Raw genomic sequence first — 15,965 nt, 5'->3', positions numbered from 1 at the left:
AAAAAAAACAACTTTCCATCTTTGTGGGGTTGTGAATGAAATTGAGGCCGTTCCAACCAGCTGCCCCACACTCCCTGTCCACTCGCCGGTAAGGACAGGGTGCCAGATCATGACTTCAAGATCAACCACTTCTCATGGTAAAGAGACGGACAGGTAGGGAGAACAGGCAGGGGAAATACTCCGCATCAGTGACTACTTGTTGCAGCCCTGGTAACTGCAAGAGGGCACCGATACATATACACACATTTTATATATATATATATATATATATATATATATATATATATATATATATATATATATATATATATATATATATATATATATACACACACACACACACACACACACACACATACACACACACACATATATATTTGGTTTGATTCCCCTAGGCTTCTGGTTTAGTGTTGTATGCCATCAATAGCATTATTATTATAGGTCACAATATATAATACACAACATACTGTAGCCAACAAAAGTGGATTCCCCCCCCTCTAATTTTTGTAAATGTTTTATTATATCTTTTCATGTGACAACACTGTAAAAATAGTGAGTGTACAGCTTGTATAACGGTGTAAATTTGCTGTCCCCTCAAAAAAACTCAACTCAGCCATTAATGTCTAAACCGCTGTCAACAAAAGTGAGTACACCCCTAAGTAAAAATGTTAAAATTGGGCCAAAAGTGCCAATATTTTGTGTGGACATTTTCCAGCACTCCCTAAACCCTCTTGGGCATGGAGTTCACCAGAGCTTCACAGGATGCCACTGGAGTCCTCTTCCACTCCTCCATGACGACATCACAGAGCCTATGGATGTTAAAGACCTTGTGCTCCTCCCCCTTCCGTTTGAGGATGCCCTACAGATGCTCAATAGGGTTTAGGTCTGGAGACATGCTTGGCCAGTTCCATCGCCTTTACCCTCAGCTTCTTTAACAAGGCAGTCTTGGAGGTGTGTTTAGGGTTATGTTGGAATACTGCCCTGCGTCCTAGTCTCTGAAGGGAGGGGATCATGCTCTGCTTCAGTATGTCACAGTACATGTTCCCCTTAATGAACTGCAGCTCCCCAGTCTTGGCAGCACCAATGCAGCCCCAGACCATGACAATGGCATTTAGACATTAATGGCTGTGTTACTTTGAAGGGACAGCAAATTATACAGTTATCCAGTTACACAAGCTGTACACTCACTACTTTACATTGTAGCAAAGTGTAATTTGTTTAGTCTTGTCACATTAAGAGATATAATAAAATATTTACAAAAATGTGAGGGGTGTACACACTTCTGTGAGATACTGTATATATATTTTTTTTACATATTTATGCTCCGATATATATGCAAGGCACCAATGTGGACATAATTCTATTTTATTTTTCGTATATCATTGACTGTTTGTACATTTTATTCTAGCGGTTGCCAAACCCATGTTCCAGCAGAGGGGGTGCTGTTTTTTTTTTCTCTTTTTCAACATGCATTTTTTTAACAACCCTTTATTAACATCCCTATATAATGCCTATGTCGGATCCCAAGCCAGGATTTGACAAAAGGGTATGTTCCAAAACATGAAGTCCTGGCAACCGACTTCACTTCCTGTTTGTTCAGCTTCTCGTTGGTGGATCAGCTGATCCCTGTGTTCCAGCCATGCTGTTTCCAGTGACCTGTGCTTCCCTGCTGTTCAGCCGCGGCCGGGAGATTTCTCACACAGGATCTGACCTCCATCCAGATCTCCCCTTTTCGTTCTTCACTGCTGCAGGACTGGATGCGATCCACCTCTAGTAATGCTATTCAACACATTCAGCTCTGGCTTCCTGCCGTTTATATTGCAGCTTCATTGTTGGCCCATGGACAGTTTACATCGTAGTGCATTACAGCATGAGCATCTGGCAGTGGTTTATTTAGGCATAAGGTGGACCCAACCTTTACGACCAATTCAAACCGGAATGTATTTCGAGGAGATTCCTACATGCGATGAGCTTTGACAGCCCATTCATTTAAATGGCCTGCAAACCACATTGGACCAAATAGTACTAGCAGAGTTTTTAAAATGCATTGCACCGAGCTGCATGGTACTGTAGTAACATGCAATTTGCTGCCTGCAAATGCACTGCATTTGCAATTTGTGTTTAGGGATCCATAAACCATACCATACACTCACGTGCAGATCGAAACAGAGTGTTTACCTGCAGTAGAAAGAACCTGCATCATGCTCTGATGTGAACCGCCTGTGAAACATATCTAAGACACTATTGTAATGTGTCTAGCCCTAACCTTACCATATTATAAGCAAATATGTTATTGCACTGAAATATTTAGTCTTTCCATAAATATTTACAAAACTGCTAGGCTTTACAAAAAATAATTTGATCACCTGACACCTAAAACTTACCACTCTGCACAATTCCTGGACATCATGTTGCATGAAGCTATCCAACGTCTCCCACCTGTAACAAAAAATCAGATTTAGTGCATTATTTGCAATTTTAAGTCTTCCGTTTTGCATGGCTTATTCTCACTCCATCTGCAGTGGAATGACTTTCGGCTATGCGACTCGCAGACAGTTGTGGTCTGTTTATATAGAACACTTACCTATGGCTTATGCTATACCTGGAGAAATGGTAATCTTGCTTTCGTTTCACTTTCATTATTGAGCTAAACATCACATTGCATTAATTGTTTGAAGTTAGTATTTTATGTAGAGTTGTTTCTTTGTGTCACTTCCTGTTTGATCACATATTGTGAATACATGTCTTGAGAATAACGGAATTTTTGTAAAATCTTACCTGTAAAATTCCTTTCTCTGAGTCCTCCGACAGTCGCCGCCTCTTCATATTCGTCACATATGGGTATTAGACTTTGCTCCGAAGGAGTAGCTAGGCAACAGAATATGTTAATAAAGCTTTAACATATCCCACCCTCAAGGGGTGGTCCCCTCAGTCAATACCCTCCTACTTCCTGCAACCATATCTCAGTTTTAGTGGAATAGCAGTAGAGTATACATTCAAACCCCAAAAGAGGGGCGGGGGCGGCGACTGTCGGAGGACTCAGAGAAAGGAATTTTACAGGTAAGATTTTACAAAAATTCCGTTTTCTCTTACGTCCTCCGACAGTCGCCGCCTCTTCATATTCGTCACATATGGGGACGTCCCAAAGCAGTGCAAACATGAGGGGTGGGAAACGCATCCGCGCCGAAAGGCAACGCAGTCTCCACATCAAAGAAAGGAACCTTACCAAAGGAAGGAAACCAGCTGGGCAACAGCAAAAATAAGTGCTCAACAGGAGCAACAACCCAGGAAAAGACAAAAAAACCAGGGGATACAAAAAACTATCCCAACAGCCAGGAGTCCCCAACAAGGGACCCTATGGAACAGCCGCACTAAGAACCTTGCGGCCAAAGGAAGCATCCGCCGATGCCTGAACATCTACTTTGTAGAATTTTGTGAAAGTGTGCACGGTCGACCAAGTCGCCGCCTTACACACCTGGGCTACAGAAGCCCCATGACGGCAAGCCCAAGACGTACTCAGAGATCTAGTAGAGTGCGCCTTCACAGGCACAGGGGGAACCTTCCCCTGCAAGGCATAGGCCTGTTCAATTGTCTGCCTGATCCATTTGGCGATGGTAGAGGCCGAAGCCGCCATGCCCTTCCGAGGACCCTCTGGAAAAACAAACAAGGAGTCCGTCTTACGACAAGACTCAGTCGATTTAAGGTAAACCCTTATCGCCCGAACAACATCCAGAGAGTGCAATCTCACCTCCTTCGGATGTTTAGGCTTCGTGCACAACGAAGGCAAAACAATATCCTCATTAAGATGGAATTCCGAAACTCGTTTCGGCAGAAAAGAAGGATTAGGTCGCAAGACCACCTTATCCAAATGAACAACCAGGTACGGAGACTTGCAGGACAAAGCCGCCAGTTCCGACACCCTGCGAGCCGAAGTGATCGCCACCAAAAAGGCGACCTTTTTGGACAACATAGACAACGAGATCTCCCTGATCTGTTCAAAAGGAGCACGTTGTAACACAGATAGAACGAGATTCAAGTCCCAAGGGGGCAAAGGATCCCTCCTAGGAGGAACCAGATGCCGCACACCCTGAATAAAAGTGCCAACCAAGGAGTTGGAAGCCACGGGACGTTGAAACAGAACGGCCAGCGCAGACACCTGACCCTTTATCGTAGCCAGCGCCAAACGCTGATCGACACCCGTCTGAAGGAAAGACAGCACACGGGAAACCGAGTACGTGCGGGGTGAAAACCCCCTGGACTCACACCAGGCAAAATAGGCCTTCCAAGTACGGTAATAAACCTTCCCCGAGGAAGACTTCCTCGCGTTGATCAAAGTATGAACGACCTCTGGAGAGAGACCCTTCTCCTTCAGGACCTCGGTCTCAACAGCCAGGCCGTCAAAGCCAGCGACTGTAAAGCAGGATGGTAAATCGGTCCTTGAGACAGTAGATCGTCTCGAAGAGGGAGACGCCAAGGGGCGTCGACCGCCAGATTCACGAGGTCTGCGTACCAGGACCGGCGAGGCCAGTCCGGTGCCACAAGAATCACCGTGCTGCGTTCCGAGTGTAACCTGCGAAGGAACCTGGACAGCAACTGAATCGGTGGAAACGCGTACATCAGCCTGTACTGATGCCACGGGGCCACTAACGCGTCCGACGCGTCTGCCCGAGGGTCGCGCGTCCTTGCCACGAACCTCTTCACCTTGTAGTTGAGACGAGACGCGAACAGGTCCACATCTGGAAGACCCCACTTCGCGCACAACATCTGGAAGACAGCCGGGTGGAGAGACCATTCCCCCTGATCCAGGGTCTGGCGACTCAGATAGTCCGCCTGCCAGTTCTCCACTCCCGGAATGTGAACCGCCGTTATCGCCGGGACATGAGTCTCGGCCCAAGACAGAATGTCGGCCACTTCTCGAGCCGCTCGGGCACTCCTGGTGCCCCCTTGGTGGTTGATGTAGGCCACCGCCGTGGCATTGTCCGTCTGCACCCGAACCGGGCAGCCCTGCAGCCGGTCCGTCCAGCGATGAAGACAGAGCCTTATAGCACGCAATTCCAGAATGTTGATCGGGAGGGAAGACTCCCCCTCCGACCAGGTCCCCTGGGCGGACAGAACGCCCAGAACACCACCCCAGCCCGACAGGCTGGCATCCGTGGTGATTATCGTCCACGAGATCGGACGAAACGACTTGCCCCCGGACACCAACGGGGACTGGAGCCACCACAGAAGGTTTTCCCTGGTGCGATGACTCAACGAGATCTGAAGATCCAGAGATTGAGGTCGCCCGTCCCACCTGGACAGGATCTCCGCTTGGAGACCCCGCGTGTGAAACTGCGCGAAAGGAATCGCCTCGAAGGCCGAGACCATCAATCCCAGACATCTCATACCCGTCCTCAGAGACGAGTGTGGAACGTCCCTGAGGGACCTGACTTCCTCCTGAAGAGTCCTGAGTTTGTCTTCCGGCAGGAAGACCTTCGCCTGCACCGAGTCCAGTATCATTCCCAGATAGGGGAGACGAACCGACGGACTCAGTGTCGACTTTGGAACATTTATCGTCCAACCGAACTCCTGCAGAGTGTGCATTGTGACAGACAGGTCCTTCTCCAGACCCTGTCTGGTCGCAGACCGAACCAGAATGTCGTCCAGATACCCCAGGACAGAAATGCCCTGGGCTCTCAATAATGCCAGAACCGGTGCAAGCACCTTGGTGAAGACCCGCGGAGCCGAGGCGAGCCCAAAGGGCAACGCCACAAACTGGTAGTGTTCCTCCGCAATGGCAAATCGAAGGTACCTCTGATGACCCTCGAATATGGGGATGTGAAGGTATGCATCCTTCAAATCGATGGAGGCCATGAATTCCCCCGGAACCAGGGCGGCCACCACCGACCGCAGGGATTCCATGCGGAACTTGCGAACCCGCACAGAGCGGTTCAGAGCTTTCAAGTCCAGAATCGGACGAACCTTGCCCTCCTTCCTGGGCACGGTGAACAGATTGGAATAAAACCCCCGAAATCTGTCCCGATGAGGCACCGGAACCACCACTCCCTGAGCCCTCAGGTCCCGCACCGCCAGGTGCAGATCCCGCAGGCGCTCTGGAGACAGTTGAAGATTTGAGGGAAAAAATCTGCTCTCCGGCCGAGAGAGAAACTCGATCTTGTAACCAGATCGAACGATTTCCAGAACCCATCTGTCCCTCACACGGGCCAACCAGGGCTGAAGAAAACCGAGCAAGCGTCCCCCCACCCCAAAACTGGGTGAGGGCGCCCCTTCAGGCCGAACTGTTATGGGCCGCAGGTCCGGATTGACCGGACTTCTGTTTCCCAGACCAGGGCTTCTTCTGAGAGCCTTGGCCCTTGAACGGTTTGCCCTTGTAGTGCGGCCGAAAGGCACGAAAGGACCCCTGAGGGGGCCGAAAATGAGCATGCTTCTTCCCAGAAGCCCCCTTAGCCTTGGGGAAATGGGGCAAGAGAGTGCTCTTACCCCCGGTAATCCCCTTAATCAACACATCCAGGGACTCCCCAAAAAGGCGAGACCCATCATAAGGCAGATTGGCTAAGGTTTTACGCGAAGATTGGTCCACCGACCAACATTTCAACCAAACCAGGCGGCGAGACAACACCGCCACGCTGTGCACACGCGCAGCCAACGGAATCAGGTCCAGGTCCGCATCACACAGATACATGACACCCTGGTGGATCTGATCCACCATATCCAGGGTCGCCGCCGAGGCCGAATCGGCCACTAGGACGCGCCTAAGCATCTGCGTCCAACTTGCGATCGCCTGGGCCGCCATGAGAGAAGCAAACAGAGCCTTAAGCATAGAACCCGTAACAGAATAAGTATGACGGGCAAGAGACTCCAGTCTCCTATCCGTGGCATCACGGAAAACAGGGGATCCCTCTGCAGGGATCGCAGTGGCTTTGTTCAAAACCGCAATAGCATGATCCACTGGCGGAGGCACACACCACCGTTCATCAGTGGCAGGCGAGAAAGGATAACGCAGCTTAAATTTACTTGGTACCGCAAAAGGCTTGCGCAAATCGCGCCATTGGTCCTTAACAGCGCGCTGAAAATCAGCATTGCAGGGAAAAACCTGCGGCGTCCTGCGTTTTCTCTGCGTCCCATAAGCCGCCAAGGAACCCGGGGGACACACCTCGTCCTGCAAACGTAGCGTCTGCTTAATGGAAGCAATCAACTCATCCATGATTGCAAGCTCTTCAGGCGAGCCAGGGGGAGAATTATCAACCCCCTCAACTTCAGCCTCTACCTCAGACCCCACTAGATCAAGAGAGGAGCGGGACCCCGATAGGGGGGTCCCTGCCAGAACAGCCCCATCACCTTCACCCTCAGAATCAGAGGACAGAGCAACTCTGGGCCGTTTAGTAGATTGAGCAGCCACCAGCATTTGCACCTGTGCAGCAAGGCCAGCCACAATAGTGGCTAAATCCCCCCCTGGGGGGGAAACAGCGGTCCCCTGGCTTTCCACCAATACTGTGGGAAACTTGCCCTCCTGAGAATCCATTGCCCCTGTATGCCAGACAACCAAGGGTTAACTGCCCCCTTACAGCAAGCGCGGCAAGCGCAGCCCACCGCACCACACTCAGGCACAATGAGACCCCCACAGGGAATATACAGACTGAATACAGGCAATGGAACACAGGAATAGAAGGATAAAACCTGAGGAGACTCCGCTGCTGCTGCTGCCTCGATCGGTGCTTCCAGGAGAGAGGAAGTGATGCTGCCAGGGCGCTCTATGTAAGCCTATGGAGGCTACAAGAAAATGGCCGCCGTGCATGTAAACCATGCGGCCGGAGCGGGCGCCGGTAAAATGGCGTCGTTTGGCGCCGAAATCGCCGCTCCACAGTGCATAAAATCACACACAATTTTATCCCATTATATGGATACATGTTAGATCGCCTCAGCGATCGCTGTATATGCCCCAACATGCCATTAAAAACATGCCCCACAGCACACAGCTCCTCACACTGCCCAGCCTGACATACTCAGTGTCATACAGCTCCCCCCCCCCCCTTGCAGCCCACAGCATGCAGCCGAGAGATAGGGAGACAAGCAGTGTGATTAAAGGCAGGTTACACAGTCCCAGACTGAGACCCCCCCCAGACAGACAGGTCCCCACATAGATACACTTACCTCACATGGCGTGGGGAACCCGCACAGGCGAACAAGCCGCTGCACATGAGGCAGGGAGAGTCGCAAGTCAAGACGCACACAATGGCGGTTCAGAAACCGCACAGCGTCCGGTGAGGTAGCCACCTCACCAATCATCCCTGCACCGAACAGGGATGGGTCGTTCACTGTGCCAGGAGCGTTACCTGGCTGAACGCTCGATGGCAGACTGGGAAGCCACTGACCCACGACCTGCGATCAGGGGGATCAGCCCGAGACCCAGTCCGCATGATCCTCTTCGTCCGAAGAACTAACTAATGCTGAACAAAAATAACAGCTAAATAAAGGTAGAGAGAAAACTCAAACAAAATATTAAAAAGAAGAAAGAGTCTGGGACAAAAAGTCCCAGCACAGAGAGAGCCAGCCACTCCTGACAAGCTAGACATTAAAACTGAGATATGGTTGCAGGAAGTAGGAGGGTATTGACTGAGGGGACCACCCCTTGAGGGTGGGATATGTTAAAGCTTTATTGTTAACATATTCTGTTGCCTAGCTACTCCTTCGGAGCAAAGTCTAATACCCATATGTGACGAATATGAAGAGGCGGCGACTGTCGGAGGACGTAAGAGAAAAATATTTTTATATATTCCACACTGTAGACTGTACTCACTAAGATTGGTATATGCTTTTAAAAAGAAATCAATTAAAAAGAATTCACGACATATTGATTTGTGGCAATATTTGAAGATTCTCCTTTCTTATAGATCTTTGCTTATTAACCATAGACACTTATATTCAGAGCATTATAAATATTCTGACATAATGAAGTACGAGCACGAGATATTAAATATTCTTACAGCACAACAGCTGGAACACCTCCAAATGGAAAGACCATTCCCATGCAACCAAAGCCTGTCGACTGAGGTAATCTGCCTGCCAATTTTCCACTTCTGGAATGTGAACAGCAGAGAGCTGAAAAAGCGTTTTCCCCCCACCGAAGGATGCCTGCCACTTCCAGGGCCGCAAGGACACTTTTGGTGCCCCCTTGGTGATGGACATTAGCCACAGCCATGGCACTGTCCGATTGAATGCGCACTGGACAAACCTGCAGGTGCTCGGTCCAGTGGATTAGGAAAAGACCGGATAGCTCTAAGCTTCAGAACATCGATGAGTAACCTGGAATCCTCTAGGGACCAGACTCTTAGACAACCTGCCGAGAATCCCTCCCCACCCGGACAGACTTGCATCCGTTGTGACATTGTCCAATATATAGGGAGGAAAAATACCCCTTGCCAGAGCATCGGGGACTGATACCACCAGATCAGGGACCCCCTGGTCACCTGGATCTGACTGTCCAGAGAATGTGGATTTTTGTTCCATTTCAGAAGGATTTCCTTCTGGTGGATCCTCGTGTGGAATTGAGCAAAGGGGACCGCCTCTAAGGATGGCACCATCAGTCCCAGAACTCTCAAACAGGTCTGAAGGGATGACCATTTTGTGGACAGCAACAGCTGAATCGCAGTCTGGAGTGAGTTTTTCCTGGAGGAAGTAACACCCTGACTGACAACTGATAAGTCCAAAAAGCATTTGGATCACACACAAGCTTTCCAATTACCAAGCTCAATTGGCAGGCATTAAGGTGAGGCACCCATCTGAGGGGGGGAGCACAATATATTGAGCCTGTTCACTACCAGGATATCCCTGGACACCGGTGATTGGGACACTTCCATATTTTAGGAGCACCTCATTGTTGAACGCACATTTGTTGGAAAAAACACATGGGATTGGACAATAATTTATTGTGACACTATTGTACTCAGGAAAAATCGCCTATGGGATTGGATAAATATTTGTGACACCATTGAACTTTATTTGTTGCATGGCAGTTATATTTAAAATATTACTTTTGGGATATCTACATCTGTATATAATTTGTAAGGAATCGGATATTTATATTTGTTGTTTGTTTAATTGTACAATTCCCTTTGCACGGTTATCACATACTTCCTTACAACACAATAATCAACATACAGCTAATAATAAGAATATTAAAGAGTCTGACCATACACAGTGATTTTTAACACTATATAAATGCACGAAATCTATATAGAATACACAGATTTGCGCAGCACAATTTAAATTTTTTTATACTTATATTGCACCGACGGCAAGTGAGTGAACAGTGCTAGCAGCATCTCTAATCAACACCATAGATTGCCCACAGTCCACATCAATTTTAAAGCGCACTGGAGACCCCCAGCAGCGAGGAAGAGGCCCCCAGACCACCACCACCTCCCTGTACCAAAGATGCACCAGGGGGCCCAGAACTTCTACACATTACGTGTCAGCAGCATTCTCGATCCAAAAGGGGAGGATCTGAATAACAGCCCTTGGTATAGAGAGGGGCTCCACCCATGAAAAACCCCTCCAGGAACACTTATTCTGATTCCTATTAGAGAAAACCACCGCAAAATGGGCACGCCGGGTGTACCAAGATGGCCGCCTACTCCGCGCGGCCTGCAGAGCATTTGAGGACTCTCATGGGGACCCCCCAGGATCCAGAACAGGATCGATTGGAAGGTGGGCCCTGGAGTAACAGGCAGAGACCCCCCTCCCCGCACGATCGTTCATCCGGCGCCGGTCCAAGCAAGGAACTTGGTCCTCACTCCTGACCAGGCAGAAAAAAACCTATTGCTGAGAGTGGGTGCATACCCCCTGGGACTGCCCATAGGCGTATTCAAGCTTTTTCCTGCATAGTGTCCTACTCCTGTAGTGGGCAGTATAACCCAATGGTTAAGAAGAATCAGGAGCTATGTCCGTCAATGAACAAAAGAGAAAATGGCCTGGTCATGAAGGGGTTAACTCTTCTGGAGGGCAAGTGGTTAAATTAACAGGACTAATCTGTACCACATGAGCACATACTGTAGCCAGTCTGTGGGAGCCAGAATTATTTTTGGTTGGTAGGGGGATCAGATACCTATTTACCTCACTGAACTGCAACTCAGTTTATAGCAGTTGAATTGTGTTTTCTGGCTTTTTGGTTGATAGGTCTATCATTTAAAATACATTATTTTTACATTCCAGATTTCCATTGTGTCACTTACTGGCAATTTCTCTGCCATGATGGACAATGGAACTTTCAAGATAAACTCACGACGTTACATGACGTCAGCGCGCGCCATCTTGCGCATTTGTGGGGGACTATTTATGGCGTCCGCACCTCTATTCGGCGTTTTACACGCTGAAGGTGAGGAGCAATAAAAGAAGCAAAGCAGCAGCAGTGCTTATTCAGCATTGCGGGCATCCTGAAAGAGGCCGCTTTGTGTTTTGGAGACATCCTAGGTTAATAATAATGGACATTTTGAATCCTATACCGTCTAATAATTTCATATGGGGATTGTGTCTTTTTTTTTCCCCTTTCTCCAGAGGCAGCAAGACCTTATTGTGTCTCTTATCCTCGACTGTTTTCTATTTTTGACAATTGGATTATATTTCTATAGCTATACTTCAAGTTCAAAGTATCCTGGGTAATCTTTGGTTCCCATTAATACTGGGTGATTCCTAGATGAAGCGATTTTTATCTTCTATGCTTACCTTTATATATGTCTGTTAATCTGTGATTTTTGAAGGCATACATTCATTGGAAAATATTCTAAATATTCTAGATCTAATGGAGTTATGCTTCTAGATTTTTTTAGGCTTCTGAAATCCAAGGCTCTGTGGTCCCTTATGGTACACTGATATCCACTCATAAGCAGTTCTATATTAAAAGTTCAAGTGTCTCCAATTTAGTTCCACATTTGAATATCTGGTTGAATGTCTTATGGACAAAAAACAGGATTCTGCATCTTCACTGCGGACCTAACAATGTAAGCCCCTTTGTGGAAAATTTTTTGGAGTTGAGAACATTTTCAGATGGTGTATGTAATTACTAATTTTTTTATTACTTTACTAGTTTTCATGAGAAATATCCAGAATTAGGTAGTTCCTGATGAAGCCACGTATATGCAGCGAAACATGTCGAGAACAACTGGAATTATTTGCCTGGACTAACATGTAAAAAACTTTCCTTTATTATGATTTTATAATATTTTGTACGAATAAAATCAAATAATTTTTATTTTTGCCTTGAACTTTATGGCACCTCAAAAACCCTACTTGGAAAACCCCTTTTTAATTATAGACCCCTCATTTCTTTGTGGGCATGTTTACAAAATCTGCAGGAGGATCAAGTTATTTTCGCCACTGTAAGACCCCAGACTCTGTTCCACCCGCTCAGGTGGACAGGTAAAACTTAGCATAATGTACTCTATGCTTTAAAGGCAAAAACGCTCCACTACCTGTACTAGCCCCCCTGTCCCTAATCTGGCTCCTCTCACCAATCCAGCACAGTCCCATCTGCAGCACCGCTTCTCCACTCCCTGGCTTTCCAGGCACTGTGCATAACCAGACACAGCCCAGATCACGACCACCCCCACACAGGTAACCCCTTAGCACATGGCTAAGGGGGAAATCCATTAGAGAAAGGAGTGGAGAGCGTTAGCGAGGGACTCTAGAAGAGGGTGTAAGAGACCACTCTGTGCAATACTGGTCACAGCCAAAACCGGATGGAGTGCAGAATCTGTCAGAGAAAAAGAAATTTGACTTCCCTGTAAATTCCATAACTGAGTACAGAACATGACTGCCTTTTCATACACCAAGTGTTAGAGGCCCATCTCTTTAAGTGACTGGAGACTGGCAAGCATTTGATCATATTTGTCCCCTAGGGCACCTCCCCTATAACCCTACCCCACTCTGAATTCTCAGTTTTGTAGCAAGCAATGGAGAATGGAGTGTAATAAGGAGAGTAGGGCAGGTGGCTTGTATCCTGTTCGAAAAAGGGATAAAACATTTGGCTTTGAGTGTCAGCGCTACTGGATAAATTCCTCATCTTTCAGGCCCTCCCTTCCACGGAACCGTAAATTGGTTCGAGTAGAAACCTTGAAAACTTTCCGACGTCAGAACCGGAACAATCACCCCTTGAAGAAACATATCTTGCACTGCCCCATAGAGAGCCTTTACGCAATCTGGGGATAAGTGTGATGATCAAAACTTGATCCTGTAGCCGGAGCAAATGACTTTGTGGACCCACTTATCCTGGATTTGAAAGGTCCACGAATACGGAACACAGCAAGGACATCCCCCACCCCCGATACAGGTGAGGGTGCCCCTTCACGCAGAGGACATTTTATCCGCAGGTCTGGAAAAACCCGCTCTCGGTTTGCCCGACCAAGACTTCTTGGAACCCCTAATGAAGGCCCTGAAGGGTTTATATCCCTTGTCTCGAGTCCCTGAGGGGCGAAAAAGCCACTTGTGAGCCGAGAAAAGGAAGGTGCCCATCTGCGACGGGACTCCTTACCCTTGGAACTCTAAGAAGAGTACCCTTTCACCCCGTGAGACCTTCGAGAAGGTCATCCAAGGAAGCTCCAAACAGGCGAAGAGCCACGAATAGAAGATCAAACAAAGCTTTCTTAGAAGCCTGGTCCACAAACCACCATTTCAGCCAGATAATGCGCCGCATGACCACTGCTGAGAAAGATCTAGAAATCAGGGGAGTTGCATCCAAAGAGGCATCACAGACGAACTGTAGCCCTTGGACCAAATAATCCACCAACTCCGCAAAAGCGGGGGGGGGGGGTTGGGGGGGGGTGTTTCTCCTCCAGGTCCCGGCGTAAAATTTTTTGGTCCATTCAGTCGAAGCTTGTGACATCAAGGTGATGGTAAACACCAGGCCTAAGTGCCAACCCAGCCACAGTGGACATATGGCAGGTCAAGGCCTCCGACCTATCAGCAGGATTTGAGAAGACCGGGGAATCTTTAACCAGTATTACTGCGGCTTTATTCAACCTTGAAAACTGGGGGGTCCACTACAGGAGGTACCATCCATTTTTTTTTTTATTAGGCGGGACTCCTCATAAGAGTACCGCATTGCAAAACGCTTAGGGAGCAAAGGCGCGTTTTGGTGACCCCCCCAATGTTTTGAGACAATATCGTCAAAGAAGGTTGAACTGGATGGACTGGTGTCTTTTTTTAACCTCACTAACTATGTAACTTTGAAGGCCAGAAAGGGGAACACACTCACCGCTTTGAATGACCTGTGGGTGCAAAAGGTGACTGCGTTAGTCGCATCTTCCATATGTAAGGATTTCCCACACTAATACAATCAGTGCATCCACTAGCGCCATTTCATGTGCGGCTAGAGTAACAGAGGAATCATCCTCACTATCTGAGCACGCAGTGTGCGTGGATGCAGACCCTGAAGAGTAACTCGCATCTGCGGCTGTTGAATCAGACTGGATCTGATGAGACAGAGGAAGCCGGTGAAGGTGGGGGCATGCTTTTTGCTAGCCCATTTGCCCAGGACCAAGACCACTTTGACACCAAAGGACTCCAGGACCGCCATCAGTGCAGTCAGTTGTGGGGCCCCTGAGGGCCCGACAGCCTAAGAGTAGATCAGATGGTGAAACATGCTTCAGAGACTCCAGAACGGAAAGGGAAACCCGCACAAAAAAAAGTAACACTACTGCAAGGGACAACCCACCGCGCTGTCGGCATCACAAGGCCCAGCACAGAAAAACCGCTGTAAGAGCAGAAAGAGGGCGAGAAAACCCCACAAGGAAGTCCCCACCACCACCGGTCAGAACACAGCCCGCACTATCTGCATACCATGCAGAAAATCAGGAATATCCCTGTATCACCACTAGATGCTGAGGAAGGGCTTTCCACTGCTGCATCATTGCCCATCTGAACCCAAAAACGTGGCCACTGCTATTTGCAATAGGAAACCATAGGAAAATGGCTGCCAAGGCTACAAAACATGGCTTCCTATCTGCACCACACAAGGCTACAAGAAAATGGCTGTGCCACCCAGCTCCCAGGGCTGAAAAAAAAAAAAAGATCCTGACAGAAAGGGGGGCCCTGGCAGGCGCCACCACCTGGCCCATTACCCACCCGAGAAGTGATCATTAAAAAGTTATGTCTAACCTGGACGGGGGGGTTGGGCAGATGGGGGGCATGGGCCATAATACACGACCAAGCTGGGGGGGGGGGGCAGGAACTGAGAGGGAGGGGAGCCCGAGGGTTTGACCAACCCAGGGAGGGGCCCACGTCCACCCCACCCGGGATAGAGGGTGGACAGCTACATACCACAACAGGAACAGGTTGGGCACCACTCCTGACAGGACTCCACTCCATCGTAATGTGTGTGCTGTCGCCAGGAGGAAACACTGCAATTCAGGCCAAAGCCAGTTCTTATGCGCTCTCACGAAACGTTTAACTCGCAGGCCAGCCCCCATCCAGTGGGGCTATGTTGCAGCCGAACAAGCGCAAAAGACAAAATGAGGAAAAAATTCCATTAAAAAAGAAAAAAGTGCCAGGACCAGAGATCCCAGCCAGGAACTAGGGCCTTACTCCTGGCTAGATAGAAAAAAAAATGGAATACCTATAGCAGGAAGTGGGCGTATACCCGATGTTCATGAAGATGAAGAGCTGTGTCCGTTAATGAACAAAAGAAAACTGGATTTTTGTCGTACCGTAAAATCCTTTTCTCTGAGGTTCACGGACAGACAGCTTCAATTCTACAGACCATTGGGCTTATGCTCTTGCTCTCTAGAAAAGGGTTTTTTTTGGTGCCTCAGGCCAATGGGGTGGGACTTTGTGGGCAAGTGATGATACACCAATATATAAAAGAAAATTGGATTTATTCCATTAAACATATAGTATACATGTATACATATCAATAGTGAAGATTGTGCTAGGGTTGAGAGCCCAAGAGTGAAAAAAGGGTAGAAAGAAGATTC

At 48.2% G+C, this 15,965-nt stretch overlaps 1 protein-coding gene across 5 annotated transcripts in view; it reads right to left on the bottom strand.

Annotated features, from left to right (window-relative positions):
* The window catches only part of USP7 (ubiquitin specific peptidase 7), a 666,343-nt gene that overhangs the window by 449,039 nt on the left and 201,339 nt on the right, over positions 1-15,965 (bottom strand). For all 5 annotated transcript variants that reach the window (XM_082260831.1, XM_082260832.1, XM_082260833.1 and 2 more), the window contains one exon: positions 2,385-2,439. In XM_082260831.1, the coding sequence (XP_082116957.1) occupies positions 2,385-2,439 (55 nt within the window). The remainder of the gene's footprint in view (positions 1-2,384; positions 2,440-15,965) is intronic.

The sequence above is a fragment of the Pelophylax lessonae genome (genome assembly GCF_965119305.1).
Source record: "Pelophylax lessonae genome assembly, chromosome: 6".
NCBI lineage: Eukaryota > Metazoa > Chordata > Amphibia > Anura > Ranidae > Pelophylax > Pelophylax lessonae.
The sequence above is the reverse complement of the archived record's forward strand: the minus strand, read 5'-3'. Positions and strand labels throughout refer to the sequence as shown.